Source organism: Chenopodium album, chromosome 10 (assembly GCF_948465745.1).
Source record: "Chenopodium album chromosome 10, dcCheAlbu1.1, whole genome shotgun sequence".
In the NCBI taxonomy this organism is placed as follows: Eukaryota; Viridiplantae; Streptophyta; class Magnoliopsida; order Caryophyllales; family Amaranthaceae; genus Chenopodium; species Chenopodium album.
Window position 1 is genome coordinate 12211844 of NC_137843.1, and position 18450 is coordinate 12230293.

At 32.4% G+C, this 18450-nt stretch overlaps 1 protein-coding gene across 3 annotated transcripts; it reads right to left on the minus strand.

Annotated features, from left to right (window-relative positions):
* Positions 1-1513: 1513 nt before the first annotated feature.
* LOC145563585 (transcription factor bHLH49-like) lies at positions 1514-5939 on the minus strand. Of its 3 annotated transcripts, none has more exons than XM_081624033.1 (9): positions 5717-5939; positions 3887-4896; positions 3578-3808; positions 3414-3479; positions 3276-3344; positions 2938-3009; positions 2614-2820; positions 2081-2168; positions 1514-2007 (listed from the first exon to the last, which is right to left on the minus strand). In XM_081624033.1, exons 2-9 carry the CDS (start codon positions 4703-4705, stop codon positions 1970-1972), a joined length of 1590 nt encoding a protein of 529 aa, XP_081480159.1. In that variant the 5' UTR covers positions 4706-4896; positions 5717-5939; the 3' UTR covers positions 1514-1969. The 3 variants fall into 3 exon arrangements, with proteins under 3 accessions (XP_081480159.1, XP_081480160.1, XP_081480158.1); XM_081624034.1 differs by having other exon boundaries at positions 2614-2817; positions 5681-5939; XM_081624032.1 differs by having other exon boundaries at positions 5681-5939.
* Positions 5940-18450: the final 12511 nt, after the last annotated feature.

Genomic DNA, 18450 nt, shown 5'->3' on the forward strand with positions numbered 1-18450 from the left:
ACAAGATTGGATGTCGAAATGCATTCCACCTCCTAGATTTAGTAAAAGCATTGCAATTGATTCCTTACACTCAAATTATTATCCTCTTAGATTTGAGTGTGCATATTACTTGTTAAAATAGATGGTAAAACATTATTAAGTTTATGAATATACAAAAAATAAAAAATAAAAAATAAAAAAATAAAATGGAAAGAGAGAGATTTAATGGCAGGGTCTGCAATACATAGTTGGAGAAGTTGGGTGAAGAGAGTTCAATTTAAGCTCCGTTTATTTTGATAAAAAAAACATTTTCCATAAATATAATTTCCAATCAAACATTTTGATTGTGAAAAGAAAGAATGTCACGTTTTTTCTTTGCACAATAAACAATTAAGCACCCATATTCTTCTCCACTCATCTATCTTGCTTCCACTCCCATTTTCCTCTCCGTCAACAATATTTTTGAAGCACACGGAATAAAATCATTTTTACAATTGTATTTTTCTTTGAAAAAATTCCATGGAAAATCATTTTTCCATAATATATAGAAATATGTTGCATCATAACAAACAAAGCGTTAAGGTAACAGAACAATCATTTAGAGACGGACCAAAATAGTATAAAAGACAATTAATTAAAGACAAAGGAAGTATTAATTTGGTTTTTTTTTTTCGTTCACGGTTCTTGAAGGATTAGCAAATTAACTGTGCATGACTCCTATAATTCAAAACAACCAAAAAATACACCATTCTACAATAACTAACTAAGAGAAAGATAAATATATTTTACATTCCATACTGAAATATGGGATTAGTTTTCAAATGGCTACAATAAAATTGTGGCCATTATATTAGATCAAATCTTAACCATTCATCAAATTTTGACTAATCCAAACCTTTCATGGGATGACTTTGTGAAAAAAGAAAAATTAAGAGAAAAAAACTACTGCACGTTTTTTCGGTTTTTGTCCTTCAATTTTACTATGTACTTTGCTTTGCTCCCTTCTCCTTAGAAATCCCATCTTGTTCCAGATCTTCCCAGAAAAATAATTAAGGCTAAGATTCAATTCGGTTACGGCGGACTTATCATTTGCGATTACTTGTTTCTGAAAGCAGATTACAATAATTGGGAAGATGATCGAATGTTTAATTTGGGTGGGGAAAAAAATCCAATTATCTATCCTTTGTTAATCCTAATTATATAATCAATTGTGTTTACAACATGCTTACATATATATTTGATGGAGATGTCCTTTGTTAGTTTGTTTGGAGGAACGTTTCAAAAAAAAAAAAAAAAAAAAAAAAGTTTGTTTGGAGGAAGAGAAACCATTAATGGCGAAAACCTTTTTTTTTTCTTGCGTAAAACCATTTTATTTTAGTAAAAAATAAACTGTTTTTTTTTTTTCAATTATATTTTTTATGTCAACTAATTACATGGACGGACTAGATTGATCCCAGAACTTTGAAGGGTCAAGATTAAAATTAGTTACAATAGCTACATTTTTATTGTAGCCATTGAAAAGTCTTCCCTGAAATATGATGAATTGATGAGAAAGAAAAAGTTTTGAACACTAGTCCCCCCTCCCCTCATGCCAAAGCAAAAGAGGATCAATAACCCCATAAGTAGCCACATAATTCTCTGCAACGTTTTGACATTTTAGAGGTTGTACATCAGGGTACGCCTCACCTTATGCTTCTCCAACTTCTGAGTTGTGCTTAACCATTAAAAGGCATTATTATATATTCTTCAAATTTTAATGTACAAGGAGCATCAAAAGCTTGTGATGGAATTTGTTCTCTAAGAAACAGAGCTGTTAGGAATATACATCTTGTACTTGAGGCAATAAGTTGGGGATTTCTTGAAGCTTTCTTCAAATCACGGTTTTCCTTCAACGTCAGGCATCCAATCTCCTGAAAGAGTGGACGAGGGAACTCCTATGAACAGCATTTAAATGTTTTATATTGATGAAAAGGTTGCTCAAAAACAGAGATCAAGATTCGGCTTTCATTTGACCTGTTGGCGCTGAACCTGCAGATATTAGAGGGAAACGTCAGGCAAGTACAGTAGTGGTAGAACAATTCCAAGGGTTGAGAATTCTTACCGCTTGTTTCTTGGTTGTCAAGGGGTGAACTGGCATTGAAACCCATCTGCACAACATTGTGAAGCTCGCCATCCCACGCATTAGGTAACTGTTTGAACACATACATATTAATAAACAACAATAGAAGGGCCAAAACTAGTACCATATATTTCATATTTGACAGCCAAAAAAGATTTCTTAAAGGAGGCTCTTCGTGTTATCTTGAGATGGAAAACAGGTCTCATATCAAGTTTGGTTCAGGCCACTCTTTGGTCCAGGTTGTATTCATATGATGAGTCAATTGCTTCAATTTTAGGTCGTTTGATACTATTTTGGTCGGGTAGTATTTTAGTTTATTATCAATTAACATATTATAGTATGATAAAACGAACAATAAAATATTGACATGTCGAAATAATTTCTGGATCAATACAGTTATATCTGTGTCTGTAAATTTGGGCACAATTTGGATTAAGGTTGTGTAAATCACTGTTTCAGATCAGGTATTGGAAACGGGTCAAAATTGAGACATTCACTTGATAGAACACTCTTACCTGCAAAGCGGATTCCTTGTACCCTCCTCCCATATTTGATAATTGCGAACTAATCACCCTCCTCAGTATATCAGAAGAGGTTCCAGAGCCAGGTAGACTAGGAGGCATAATGGATGGCTGAGTTTGATTTAGGGAAGGGTAAGGCATTTGAATCTCTGGAGAAAACGGAAGACCAGAGGAAGGATCAGCTCTTGCTGAAAACATCTGCTGTAAAATTAAAATAATTAATATAAAGCATCAGGAAACCAGGTTTGTTATAAGTCGGTTCACAAATGCACTTCATTCCGACAATTTAGCAACTAAAAAGCATTCGATTGTACTCACATCTTTTGCGAGAAGACGCTCAATATTGAAGTCCAGTCGAGGATTAACTGTTGCTAGTTTCATTGATAAAAACTGGGGTAAAAAACAGCAGAACAAAAGAAACATAAGCCATGATGTTTGAAGAAACACATGTGAAGATAGTTGCACAGTTGGAAAATTCATGCATTAGAACAATTATACAAAATTTATCTAACCAGTAGAAAGAAAAACAATATCCTAAAAGGTCAGTGTTGGAGCCAAAGACTTGACATATTGGTGCATTGAAGTATACAGAAACAACCAAGAACTGAAAGTAAGACAAGGTAAAAATCATAAGATAAATCATATTCTGTCTGTACCTCAACCTGCCGCTGTAATGATTGTACGTAATTAATTATTTCATCTAGCATAACTGCTTTACCCGTGACCTGCGAAACAGAGCTTTAGTTGAGAGTTCCAAAAGATGAAACCCACAGGATAGTAGGTTCAAAGATCACCTTACTGCAACCAGGAACAAGGTCTTGAAGAAATTTCATCCTCTCGCTGATTTTTTCTCTCCTAACCTATAGTCAAGATAAACGATCATCAATCATCATTCATCGGTAATAAAGATAGAGAGACACTAATATTCTACAAGTATAATCACTAAGAAAGTCCTTACCCTTTCAGCTAGACTATGACTGTTAGTAGCCTGCCCTCTTCGTGCTCTCACATGTATATATTCTTCCTTTGCTGAATCAGAAGCCTGAGAACTCTGTTTGACATGTTTTCCATTTGACTTATTGCCAGTTGGTGTTGAATTCTGTTCTCCCTTCTGTTGAATTTCTGAAATGTTCTTCCTAGTTTCATCGGAATGCTGCTGAGTTCCATTGGATCGCTCAGCCTCAGCATCCTAAAGTGAAAAGCAAATGAATACCATATAAATCAACAAAAAGCAGCAAAATCTAAGGCATAGAGTAGCTTTTCTTACCTGATTACCCCTTTTTCTTTTCTTTGCACCCGCAGTTTTAGCTGTTGAAGGTACCCCTTCCTCTTGGGCAGCACCACCACTAAACTCAGGTTCATCAGAGTCATTTCCAGACATAGAAACAGGTTGTTTAGCCTCTTCATGAGACCTTTCTACCATTGTCTCGTTTTTGGGCGAATTCCCTTCCACGGCCCCATGTTCTGGAATCACGGAAACATCTTTGGAGGTTTCAGCAAAGCTTGCCTCTGGATTTTGAGGATGTCTACCAGCCAAGGGTTTATAGACATTTCCTGGCAAGACCTCTTGTGGACCTTGCACCATTGCCACCCCTCGAACATAAGGACTATCAGACTGATGGATGCCTAAAGGATTCAACATATCTCCAAAATGCCCCCCGCTGAAGCTAGAAAACCGAGCTGCACGCTCAATGAAAGCAGAGTCTGCAGGAAACTGAGATAAGCTATGAGGCAGCAGCCCTGACATGCTTGGTAAAAATAAGCCACTTTTGAGCATTGATAGTGGATCAGAAACGCCTGCACCATTATGAACATTCATTTCGCTGAAGCCTAAGGGTGCTGTGTTAACAGAATGTTCCCAAACTGTTGGACTAAATGAATCCACCATTGAACCAGAGGAACAAGAAGGACCAACTGCATCTCCACAAACAGCCATAGAATTCCCGCTCGACACCAAACCCATTGATGAATTAGCGTAATTAGGAATGTCATATCGCCAATCAGCTGATATACCAGGGGGGTGGTAACTCAAGGGTTCTTCATTCCTCTTCTCAACTTCCGATTTATCTTTATCATTCATTTCCATACCAACTTCAAACTATCAACAGTCCAAATCAACCAACAATTTTCCTATTTTCTTATTCCCTACACTTTCCTTCAAGGTTTTCGGGTTTTGTTTCCAATAATTCTTACTTCTAAGTTCTAACACAAGCAGGAGAAAGAACCAAAAACCCCTCACAAGAACCCCAATTTCGTAATTGAGTTAAGAACAGAAACCTGAAAAGCCAACAACAACCCACCAAAAATTTAAACTCAAAAATCAAATGAAACAATACAAAATAACCATTTGAAAATCAAATTTAAAAATCAAGCAAATAAAAAAAAAAGTTTAAGAAGACAATGACAAAGATTCCCGTCCCCCACCACCACACACAACGACCAAAATAAGCTCAATGAACCCAAAGAAATGCTACTATTGTAGACTGCCAAACTTGCTACGGCGCTAGTTATAGCAAAACCAGATAATAGAAGGAAAGAGTGAAGTCATGTTACCTACTTCAATCAATGAAGTGAAAGCAACATAGCATCATTAAAACGAAACCCCAGTGTACCTATCTATTCGAAATAAAACACGAAACCAAACACGAACACGACTCATTTACCCAAATTGCCAAGTCTAATAGCAACATAACATCATTAAAACGAAACCCCAGTGTACCCACTTCATGTACTGAGATCAACACCACAATGTTAACAGCCAAACAACAACTTCTATAAAAGCAATGACTGAACTAAACATGTACAGCAACTAAAAATGGTGCCCACCAATTAATACTCAATAAGAATCTATTCAAACACCCAGAAATTGCAGAAAAAAGACTATAAAGGTGCAATCAATTTGTACCAATTCATTGATTTCAGCATAATAAATAACACCCTCAGAAATTGATGAGAAATAAAAATAAAAATTAACATAAACCCTAGTCAGAGCAAATTAATAGCCCTCTTTTTTCTCTGAATCATAAAGAAATTGAGCTAAAAGTGGGAAGATAAAAGATACCCATTTCAGATTCTGAGCTACTTTTAGTACTCTGACCTCCATTGAAGCTTTTCACTGAAGAAAACTTTATTGAATTTTGGCCTTTTTTTTGGGGGAGCTTGAAAATTTCACCTTCTTGTTAGTTTTTCTTCTGATTTTATATGATTTTTGAATTGCCCAGAAGCTGATATTTTGTCTAATAAACGTCCAGGAAAAAATAACTAGTTGGTAAGAAAAAGAAAAATAAGCAAAAGTTAATGTAAAACTTAGTAGAGAGAGAAAGAAGAGAAGCTAGAGAGAGAAAAGAGAAAGAGTAATGGCAAAGGTCCTGCATTTATACCCACGCCTGCATTAAAAAGAGAGCTCTTGATGATTAACCACCGCCACTGCTACTGTCAACATAATTAATTGTTTTTAATTAAGACCAAACTTTACCTTAATGGATTAATCACAAGTTTTTACTTAAATAAAAATAATTGATCATGTACATGTACTTTCTCTGTTTTTATTTACTTACAACACAAGTCTTGTGAAACACGCTTTGAGGTCGAGATTATATTATATAAACTGACAAATTATTGATCATGTACATGTACTTTCTCTGTTTTTATTTACTTACAACACAAGTCTTGTGAAACACGCTTTGAGGTCGAGATTATATTATATAAACCGACAAATTATCTTACACATGATACCTAACCAAATTGTAATTTTCATGTTAAAATTATTTTGATAAAATTGCTCGTATAACCTCACTAATCATCTTCTAAAACTGCGTGACTAAGGGTCTGTTCTTTTCACTTTAGTTTCAGTTCAGGGCATGTTCTCTTCAGCTTAATTTCAGTTCAGTTCAGTTCCAATCAATTCAGTTTAGTTCTTAATTTCATTCTCTCATAAAATATTCAGTTCGCTTCAATTCAGTTCAGTTCAGTTCTTAATTTCCTTCTCTCATAAAATATTCAGTTCAGTTCAGTAAATCAGAACATGCCCTCAGTTTAGCTTCAATCAGTTCGGTTCAGTTCACTTCACCTCCAATCAGTTCAGCTCAACTGAATTGAAATAGAATAATGAAATAAGCTAAATTGAAAATAAGTCCAAAAGAACATGACATACTTTGAATAAAGAGTCGAAACCAGACATAAATTATATCGATAGGTACATGATTTTACTATGCATTCTTTACTATAAGAATATTTTCCATGCAAATATTGTATATTGTATATTTAATCTTTAATGTTACAGTAGTTACATGCAAGTATGTAGTAAAGTAGTAGTGTAAGTGTGTAACATACTCCCTTCATCCCTATTTATTTATTATCCCTATTTCATTTAGTGAAGTTCTTTAAACATTGTCTCATTTTCTTGTACTTGTACCTATATAATAAAGATATCACATCAAATTTGCATACACTTGTGACTTGTATAAGTAAATAATACAAAGGTATCACATCAAATTTGTACTCCGTAATGTTTTAGTGCAATTCTTAATAATGCTTACGAAATAAAGCACATTTGCCCATGAGACAAACAACTAAAAACAAAGGAAGTATATCAATACACATTATTTACGTAACGTTAAAGGCTAAGTAATTTGTATACGGAGTATTATTACCAATTTGTTTCGTACTAAACTACTGGTATAATTGACTATAAGAACTAGTTGTACGTATGATACTATAAAAATAATTAAAATCTAGTTGATTGTATGTATGTATTCTTATGTGTGAACTTTAGGATAAAAAATTAAAAAAGTACTATGTGTAATTATGCTAATTGCTAGGTCTAGGCTAGCAACTGACATTGCCAACTTTCAGATTTGTAGATTTTCTGTAATCTTATGGCATTGTCCTTCTTAGCCATCTGGGGAGCAGAGCTATTACCAATTCTTTTATTTGAATATTTGTTTGTTTGGTCAACATACAACTTCTTGACCATCTTCTCCAAACCCCAAGTACGCAACTTTTATCTCTCAAAAAAAAAAAAAAAAAAAAAAAGAAGTACGCAACTTTATTGTTTTTCTATTTCTTTTTATTCTTTTTCCTCCCCTTTTTCTTCATTGTTGGTTTTCCTTAGGGTGCTCATAAAAGGTCTTGACTATGTTAACCAATTGGTCATCTTTGTCAAATCCATCAAGATATAAATTTATTTTTAAATATTCCATATTAGATACTCTCTTTATTTTTAAAAATCGACTCACTTTGCAATTGCGCCCTCCAATGAACATTTTTTACTATGAATAACTCGGCTTGTGTATAAGTAAAAATTATAAAAAGTTAATATTTAGATTATTTATAATAAGGGGAATCTAATAAGATCTCATATGTTAATTCATTTATATTGTATAACTACATGCTATGCTGCATATGTGCAAAGACACATTGGCTTGACCAGGTCCTTTTAATTATCGGTATTCATTTGCTTTTTAAAGTTTTAAAGGGTTATTTCTCTTTGTCTCTAAAAAAAGTTTTTTTTTTTTTTTTTTCCTCCTTGTAGAGTATATGAAAAATTAGGTATTCGGTAATTTTTAATGAAACTGCTTTTTGTCCAATGACCATTTTTCTCGTGGTAAAAAAATTTAACATGAATGGTATTTCTGTTCGTTCTTGTCTTGGCTTTTTGGATACTCCTACTCTCACTTATGCTTCTCGTCCTACCCCTAGCTAGGAGTATTCGGTGTGTCTTGGTCGCCCCTACCCCTAGAGCTATTAAACTAAATTTTGATAGTACTATTGAGGGTGGTTCAGGGGTTGTAGGCATTGTTCTAAGAGATCACAAGAAAAACAATATTTGTAGTTTCTCTTTTAATATTGGTATGAGTACTCTACTTATGGAGGAAGCTACATCCCTTCGTAATGGTCTTAAACTGGCATAGGCATAAAAATTTAGTACTTGTGGAAAATTCAGGTATTGAAAAAAGACATTAAAGAGTTGCTTCGAAATTTCATCTATAAATTTCCGTCAAATTTCTCTGGGTAATTTTATGCAAGTTTGCCAAGATTTTTTTTTTTCTTCTCTTTGTGTGTGTATTTCAATAAGTTAGGGTATAGTCATGAGAGAAGACTATATCCTAACTACTTGTTTACCTCCTTTATAAAAAAAATCATTGTAGATTATTGCATCCAATTCCAATAATTCTGTATGTTCCTTCATTTTATTTACAACTACTTCATAATTACTATTGCATATTCATATGTACTTCCTCCATTTTTTTAGTTGACACGATTTGACTTTATCACAATTCACACACTTTCTTTTGACCGTGTTTTGTGATTTATACATCATAAAAAGTAGGAAATTTTGCAATAATAAATCACCTTTTATAACCACTTTTTTGCAAGAAACCACCTTATAAATTTATTTATTTATTGCAAATACACACCTTAATCAAGAAAATTTTTGCAGTGTCACACCTTTGGCCGGAAAATAGGGTTTGACCCTATATTCCGGTGTTGATCCAAACAAGTGCATGTCACGTGACGTCTTTAAACCACTCTTCCTCTCCTTCCTCTCCTTATTTTCCTGATTCCCTCCAATTACTCTCTCTTTTGATCTCTTTCTCTGCCATTTTTCCCTTCTCTTCCCTGTTCTTCACTCTTTGTCGAAATTGAAGACATTGTTGGCCATATTTCCCAGCGAATTCTCCAAGGAACTTCAATTGAGCCAAGTAATTCACACTTAATTGATGTTATTTGCTTACAATTGCGGAAGTTAGGGTTTTGTTTGAAAATTTAAGGTTTTGTAATTGGGAATTATTGTTCGATTGAAGCCATTGTTTGCCATATTTCCCAGCGAATTCCCCCACCATGCTTTTCGGATGCATCTTTTCTTTTCTTACCCATGGCAGAAATGCAAGGCCACTTCAATAGCATAGAGTACAAAATTATGAATGCAATAACAAATGAAAGGAGATCTAGAGGAATTCATAATTTACTTTCACCTTCCTTCCTGCCATGGAAGAGCAGCAGAGAAGGAGTTAATGAGGATGTATTCGTGTTTAATGGGAAGGGCGACAAAGGAGAGAGAAAGAGGGAGTAATTGGAGGGAAATTTTGGGTAATATTTGAGGAGAAAGAAAGAGAAAGAGAAGGTTAGTGGTTTTAGGATGTGATGTGCGAGGCACGTGGTTGGATCAACCCCGGAATACAAGGTTAAAGTCTATTTTCCGATGAAAGGTGTGGCCTTGCAAAAAATTTTAAGATTAAGGTGTGGTTTTGCGAAAAAAAAAATTATAAGGTGGTTTCTTGCAAAAAAAAAAAAAAAGTTTGTAAAAGGTGGTTTAATACAAAATTTCCTAAAAAGTATAGTCACGTTGGATCTTGGTAGATTCATCATGATATATATTTTCAAGATATCAACTTTTTATAATTTTTGCTTATTAGTAATCAAAGATATTAATGGTTAAATTTGTACATTGGCAAACATGACTAAAGGAACGTGTCAACGTACTAAAACGGAATAATAACTTTAACCATATTTTTCTATTAAGGAATACGTACTAAGGATATTATGTTAATTAAATATTATTAGATTTGTCTAAATGTATATTTCAAATATACATCAAACTTTAACATTGAGATAATTAAAATTAATGATAGTGAAATCAAAGTTGTGCATTGACTAAACATAAAGTTTCAGTCTCTGTTTCAAAATAAATGCCCTTGATTTGACTTATTTGCAATATGACCAACTATACCATTAAGTATTCATGCCTTTTATGGGTATAAATGATTAAAAAAAAATTATTGATATTTAGAAGCTACAAATCATTAAGACGCTTTTAACAATTACCTAGCTATATGACTTTGTTTGATCTAATGTATAAAACACAAACATTGATCATAGTGGGAGCAAACAATTTGTGAAAAAGTCAATTTGGGGGCATAAATTTTGAAAGGGAGTATATGGACACATTTTAGAAAAATAGAGGAAGTATTATTTTCTTAAAATTGGCAAGGAGAGGGGGGTAAATTTAATTGTGAGGTGGACATGGTGTCATGGTGATATGATTATTATAATTATTGTATGCACCTTGAGTTATACTCCCTCCGTATTTTTTAAACAAAATGTTTTGACCTTTTGCATTATTCACCTAATCCACTTTGACTAATGTTAGTGATTTATACATAAAAAATATTATAGTCTTATGGGTACTTGTCGAAATCGTCTTACTGAATAGTTTATTAATATTCAATTGTTATAATTTTACTTATTATTAATTAAAGATATTATTGGTCAAAAGCATAAATACCTAGAAAAAACGATTCACTTAGAAAAAATAGGGAGGGAGTAGTTGTTGACGTCGTGAGTATTGACAAACATTTTATTTTTTGACAAACATTTTATTTTTAAACCATGGAGAAATTACATTAGGAGATAAAGAGGGGGAATGACGGGCAATTAATTCGAATGGATGCATAAAAAATTAAGATCAAGAACATTATAAATGCTATATGTAGCCTTTTGGGTTAAGAATAAACATTTAGGGGCTGTTCTCTTCAGTTTATTTTCAGTTCAGTTCAGTTCAGCTCCAATTAGTTCAGTTCAGTTCAGTCTAGTTCCTAATTTCCTTCTCTCATAAAATATTCAGTTCAATTCAGTTCCTAATTTCCTTCTCTCATAAAATATTCAGTTCAGTTCAAATGAGCTCAGTTTAGTAAATTAGAACAGACCTTTAATATATTTCATTATTTGATATTAATTTAAGAATGAATGACAAAATCATGCGCAGATCAGCATAATTAAAATTATATTTTTATTTATTTATTCTTTTTCATTTTTAGCTCCTTATATCTAACCCTAAGGCCTATATATAACATTGTTCATGAGAATCCACAATGGTTGATAAGAAGTTCTAGCTTGCAATTTAATTACAAATGATTGGAGCTAGTAGCTCACCAATTTGGAGCTACAATAGGCGTTGCTTTGGTGAAACAACATAGCTCTACAAAGTTATATAGTTTCCCAAAGACCAATAATGCATGTGTTGTTCAATGTACTTCCTCTATTTTTTTATATTTGTAACACACCTTTTATCACGCTTATCGGTGAGGTGATTAAACTAGGTAAATGAATAAATTAAGCTATGAAATTTAAACCGTAGGAACTTATCCCTTTCTTCTTATAGGTGTTAAAATTTTGTAAATTAATTTATCTGTTTACCTAGTCTAATATCTTTCTTAACATGCGTGCCAAAGAGGTGTGTTTCAACTAAATAAAAACGGAGGAAGTATAATTTATCCTTTTGGCATGTGATTAATTGTTTTGCGTTTAATTGATGTAGCTTGCCATTGTGGAGGTTGTAGCTTAAATTGATGTAGCTTGAGAATAATGATATGGCAAGCCAAAGCTACATCTCTTGTAGCTAATCATTGTAAATGCCCTAAAACCTTTAAGAAAATTGTACCATTAATTTACCCTTTTCAATTAAAAAAAGGATATTTTGTTAACGAACGCTCCCGGGGCGTTGGATAAGCATTTAAATTATTACCTAAAGTGGTATTAATATGGGAAAACATGACAAAATCACGCGTCGATCGGTGTAATTAATGTTAATTTTTAATTTAATTCTTTTACTTTTAGCTAACTTATCCAACGCCCCTAGGACGTTCGTTAGCTTTTGCCTTAAAGAAAAAAAATAATAAACTTTTTATGAGAAGCTGACACTTGAACGATAATAATTTCAGTGATAATTACTTAAATTATAGTTATAGATTATAGATAAGTTATGTAATTGACTATAGGTTATATATGGGGTTCAATTGCACATGGATGGTCCAATCCAAAGAATTTTTCAGTTTTTCACTTGGGTTTTACTGAAATAAGGTTTCTTTTTTTTTTATTTTTTTTTTTAATTTTTTTTAATTTTTAATTTTTACTTTTGCAATTAGAACTAATCTTTATTAGTTGAACTACTTTTTGACGATTAAATTAGAAGTGTAATAATTCACATTAGGTTATTGTTGTTTGAAAGAAAACTACCAAGTAAGTTTAAGAATCAAAGGTTTTTATTGTTCGTTGATTCATGAAAAAAACCAATTAATGATAGATTTATATGATTTGAGTAAACCCTACTTTACTTTTTCAAAGAAAAAAACCCTACTTTTTCTTAATTGAATTTGAATCCAACAACTACTTATATTGGTGAATTCCATTCCTATCTAAATCGTGTGCTTTTTTATTTTTATGAGGAGAATGATTCGATACCTCTCACATGTTAGTCATCAGCTACACCGATCAATAATGCTTGAAAGCTTATTGAAGATTTGAAGCCCTGACTTCAACAATCGATCTGACTAGGGAGGAATGGAGGATAAATGAATCCTCTACTCCTAGACAAAAGTAGGTATTGAGGATGTGGGACTAAATTAAAACTTGTATTTTCATGGTCACAAAATAAGTTCCATCATCTCCACTAAGGCTCCGTTCACTTCACCTTATTTTTGCTGAAGTTAAATTATTTTTACTGAAACAAAATTATATTTGCAGAACTGAAATTATTTTTACTGAACTTAATTTAATTTTACTAAACTGAAATTATTTTTGCTGAACTGAAATTATTTTCACTGATTTTCTATTATAATTCTTCTTTAAGAAAACTGAATTTTACGAACTGAACATATTTTTACTGAACTGAAATTATTTTTACTGAACTGAACTTATTTTTTACTTAATATTACTCCCTCCGTTCCCGATTGATAGTCACTTATGCCATTTTTGGGCACCCAACATGTTAGTCATATTTACTTTTTTCAAGTACCGTTTATATTTTATTTTTTTTACCAAAATTCTCTAACATTTGCAAAAATATTTGTGCAAATTTAACTTTTCAATGTAAATTTTACTTTCCCATGTACTTTAATTACTTTCTCTCTCTACTTTTTTGCATACCCAATGTAAATTTACTTTTTCAATGTACTTTCTTTAATTCTCCTTAATTCCCATGATTTTTCTTCAAAAGTGACTATCAATCGGGGATAGAGGGAGTATTTTTTTAAGGTGAAGTGAACAGAGGCTAAACATGCTTAGTATGTACATCTGTATTAGACTTATAAGTTATATCCTGTATATATGGTCGTATCTTTAAGGTCTTAAGGTGTCTAAGCCAAAGATAGTATACACTTGTCCAGTTGACTCGTGGTGTATGAATCCGTTAAAGAAAGGAGCGGCCGTACTGAAGTTGTCGAAGACCGGAAATAAATTGAAAAAGAAAAGAGCAGCTTAATAAATAAGACTCCTAAATACGAGAATTATTAAATTTAATAAAAATCTTAATACGGAGTATTAATTTTAAACTTAATGGACTGTCGTTGCTCTCTTTCTCTCATGTCATTATTAGTTGGCCTTGGGACTTGAAGTCACGTCACAGATACCCAGACCCTTATAGAATTATGGAATCTATCCCACACTTCTCTTTTCCAATTAATTACACCTTAATATAAATATTAATTAAATTAAATATAAAATAAATATTTTCCTTGTACCTTGCGAAAATCATTTGCTTTGATTGGTTTAGTTTCACTAGGTACTAAAGTTTATGAGAAATACAGTATTTATTTATATAATGGGTGGATAACCTTTATTTTTTTCAAGTAAAAGTTAGGAGTATTAAAAGGCAAATTAAAAGCTAGAGTAAAATTCATACTCCCTCCGTTTTTAAAATTTCGACTTTTTTAGCCTAATTTTAGTCTCAAAACGGTTGATGCATTTGCATTAAAATACCCACCAATTTACAACAATATTTGTGCAAAATTAGCATTCTATATAAAATTTTGTTTTTCATGTATTTTTAATACTTTATCTCTCTATTTTTTTACAAACCCCATGTAAATTTATCTTTCTAATATGTTTTTATTTCTTTATATTTAAGTTTCTTAATAACCGCAAAATCAACCCAAAAGGGTCGAACTTTTGAGGACGGAGGGAGTATTAGTTAGGACCTGTTCTGATTTGCTGAACTGAACTGATTGGAGCTGAACTGAATTGAGCTAAATAGAGCTGAAATAAATTGTTTACAAGAGAAGAAAATTGAGAACTGAACTGATTGGAGCTGAATTGAACTTAATTGATTTGAAATTAAGCTGAAGAGAACAAACCCTTACACCAATTTATACGTAATTTTATCATGCATTTCTGTTTCATAAGTATGTTCCTGATTACGTAAATTGACCGCATATATTTGATCATAAACACCCTTTTTCTCACACCAGCAAAAAAATTAATAATTAATTTTTTCTTACACTTAATTCTTTTATTTTTATTTATTTTTTAATAATTAATTAAGTAAATTTAAAAAGGAACCAACCACAATGTCACATGATATAGTTAACCCTTAATAACTAACAAAGCTGCATCCGTTAGTCATTTGGTGATATTGTTGTTAAACTCGGAGGTATATGATGAATTTCAAAAGTTTCAAGGGTATATGATGAATCAACAAAATACTCGGCGGTATTTGGTGAAAAAATAGTACTCCCTCCGTCCCTAAATTAAAAGTCTCTTTCTCTTTATTATGTGAGTAATAAATGCTAAAAAGAGGTTTTGTATTAAGGGATAGAGGGAGTATAGTAGTAGTAGTAGTAGTAGTAGTAGTAGTAGTAGTAGTAGTAGTAATAATGGAGTATAATTAATATAATAATAAATAATTTTATAAAAATTAACAACAACAACAACAACAATAATAATAATAATAATAATAATAATAATAATAATAATAACAATAATTAATATAATAACAAATAATTTTATAAATATTAAAAATAATAATGATGTAATAATAATAATAATAATAATAATTCAAATATAAATAATAATAATTAATACAATAATAATAACAATAATATATCTAGTATTTGGTTTAAAAAAATATTATTAATAGACTAATACTTTTTTTTTTTTTTTTTTGAGGGAATTAATAGACTAATACTTATTATTAATATGATAATTTTAATAATAATTAACATATTAATTATTACTAAAATAATATAATAATAATAATAATAATAATAATAATAATAATAATAAACTGAAACGAATTGAACTGAAAACTTATGCTGAAAAGCCCAGGCCAAAAGATCAAGGCCGCCTTAGATGGTTATAAAGTTGTGCATGAGTTAGGGTTGCATGCAAGCCACTTAATTATACGACATCTTTATCATTAGTGTATATACCATTTGTATTTTGATCCCTATATATAATAATTATAGAAAATAATCTTCTAATTCAAATACCCCATCCGTTACATAATATTGTTTCTAAGCTAATACAATTTACATGGTTTCAAGACATTCATTTGACCATCAATATCTTTAATTGCACGTTGATTAAAATCATACTCCGTAAAAAGTTGATATTAAAAAACTACACATGGAGAATATACTTATGACAATATTTCTTGTATATGTTATTAATGACAATTTGTGGTCAAGGTTTTGAAATTTGACCATGAAAATAGAAATAGGTACTATATATTATGAGACGGAGAGGTATATAAGAAAAACATAATCATGTAAAATTTTGTATTTATTTCAATAATTAATTCTAAATTATCTAAGGGTCTGTTCTCTTCAACTTAATTTTAATTTAGTTCAGTTTAGTTCAGTTCAGCTCCAATCAGTTCAGTCCAATTCAGTTCCTAATTTCCTTCTCTCATAAACAATTCAATTCAGCTCAGTAAATCAGAACAAGCCCTAAGTAATGGACATGGATAGAAATCGATTAGAATGCCAATTGAGAAAACCGTTTATAAGTACTTGATTACATTCTTACATATTTCAGTCATTAATCCTAAGGATCGCATCAAATTAATATATCATCATCTAGTTTTTGGTGGTGAAACGCTTACCATCAATTGCATCAACCGATATATGCTCAATTTCATATGCTAATGCTTTAATGGAGAAGATCCACTCTAATATTGGAGCATGCACTAGCTACTTTAACTTATAAGTTATACGTAATACTAGAAAAGTAAGAATCCACTACTTGGCTTGTATATGTCATGTCCTCCTTCCAACAAACTCGAGAATATACCAACAAATCTAAGACTTTATAGTAAACATGGCATGAGAATATGCCTTTGATACGTAAATGGTATCTTTTGCCTTGGAATACTTGCCTATATTGCTTCAAAAGTCATCAGTCATACGTGTAGTATATGTTTCAAAACCAAGTAAGGTTCTCACTACTCCGTAATTAAGATCTTATACCTCATAACTTTTAAAGATTTGGGGTTTGAATCTTTTCAAGTAATGATTGAGCTTTATCTCTGTGTTTAATCATAACCAATTTGCTTAAAGCCTCAGAAGCTGGAGTATATATTTACGTATCCCCATTCCATTAACTATCAAGATTGTTTAACAACACTGATAACTTAAAATACGTAAAAATTAATTTCGTACGAAAAGAGTACATCAAATAAGAGTATTTTTTAGTAGACATAATGTAATTTCCATGCATGAAAAGAATGCAAATGCTAGTATAGTCCAAGAAAGAAGACAATAAAAGAAGACACCTATCACTCTCATAGTCCTGTCCTTAATTATATAAAATAAATATAAATATATAATAGAGAGATGGGGGTGGATCCAAATTCTTGGTGTACATCTGATAAATTAGAATAGATTAGATTTTATAAAGCCAAAGATATGGGCAAATGGGGATGTGCCACGTATCAAAATTGTGCTTTTTGTAAGAGTTCATATTGATTGGAGTACTATTTCTATATTATCATAGTGATGGCTGGTTTATGGTTGGCATGGCACTTCTTTTGGGAAAGCTAAAAGGAAAAGGATAAAATAAAATTAATTAAAGAAACTAATCATAGTATTAATACATTAATTAGCAACATTTTAACCATATACTTTCTCTGATGCAAAAGCAACATGGGATAAGGAGTTGGGGATTCGAGATCTCTTAGACAGAGTTTTGATTTGTTTATTCATGGGTTTTTACTAGCTTCTTTCTTGCTAAATACATTGGCCTATATTGTGGCTTGACTTTAATATAACAATCCAAATTCTCTAATATGAATGCTTTAACATACATGAGCATAGAAGAATACAAGAATAAGCTTAGAAGTAATAATAAGCGGAAAGTGTTGGAAATGGTAATGCAATCGAAAGATTCACAAGGCCACTTTACAATCCACCTCTTGAGGGAATAACAATGCTTCATAGTGGAGTGCTCGCGCCCAATCGGACGGTAGTTTGCCTGACCGAGCGAAATTGGCTAGGAGAAAGAGGGCTCTCGTGCCCGATCGGGCGATGGTTCGCCCGACCGGGCGGCGGAATCGAGTTTTGACGAGCCCAATCGGGCGACTCTTGCCCGATTGCTCGCCCGGGGTAAGACTTCTAGATCGTCCGACCGGGCGGTTGTGGCCCGACCGGGCGCGACACCAGGTCTGGGAGATTTTATCTGGCGCCCAATCGGGCGGCTGGTTGCCCGATCGGGCCCGCCTCTTCCTTAGGTCGGTTTGGTTTATTTGTTTCCTAATTTCTAGACACATATAAATACGAGCATTGCCTTTCCTATTTTCATTATTCACATTCAAAAACCTCAAATACAAACCTACCCTTTGAGATCTGAACAGTTCTTGAGCTATTCCACTCTTCGGGTTCGGGTGCACGGATTACGGAGAGAGTTGCGTTAAACTTGGGGGGCGTGCGTCACTAGGAAAGTTGTACCGGTGGTGGCGTATTTCGCTTCTAAGGCAGTGGATTATTGTTCCACGGCGCGACTGTGAGTTTGAGATCATCAATCCAGGAAAGTTCTAATCTTTTATTTGTTATTGATTTC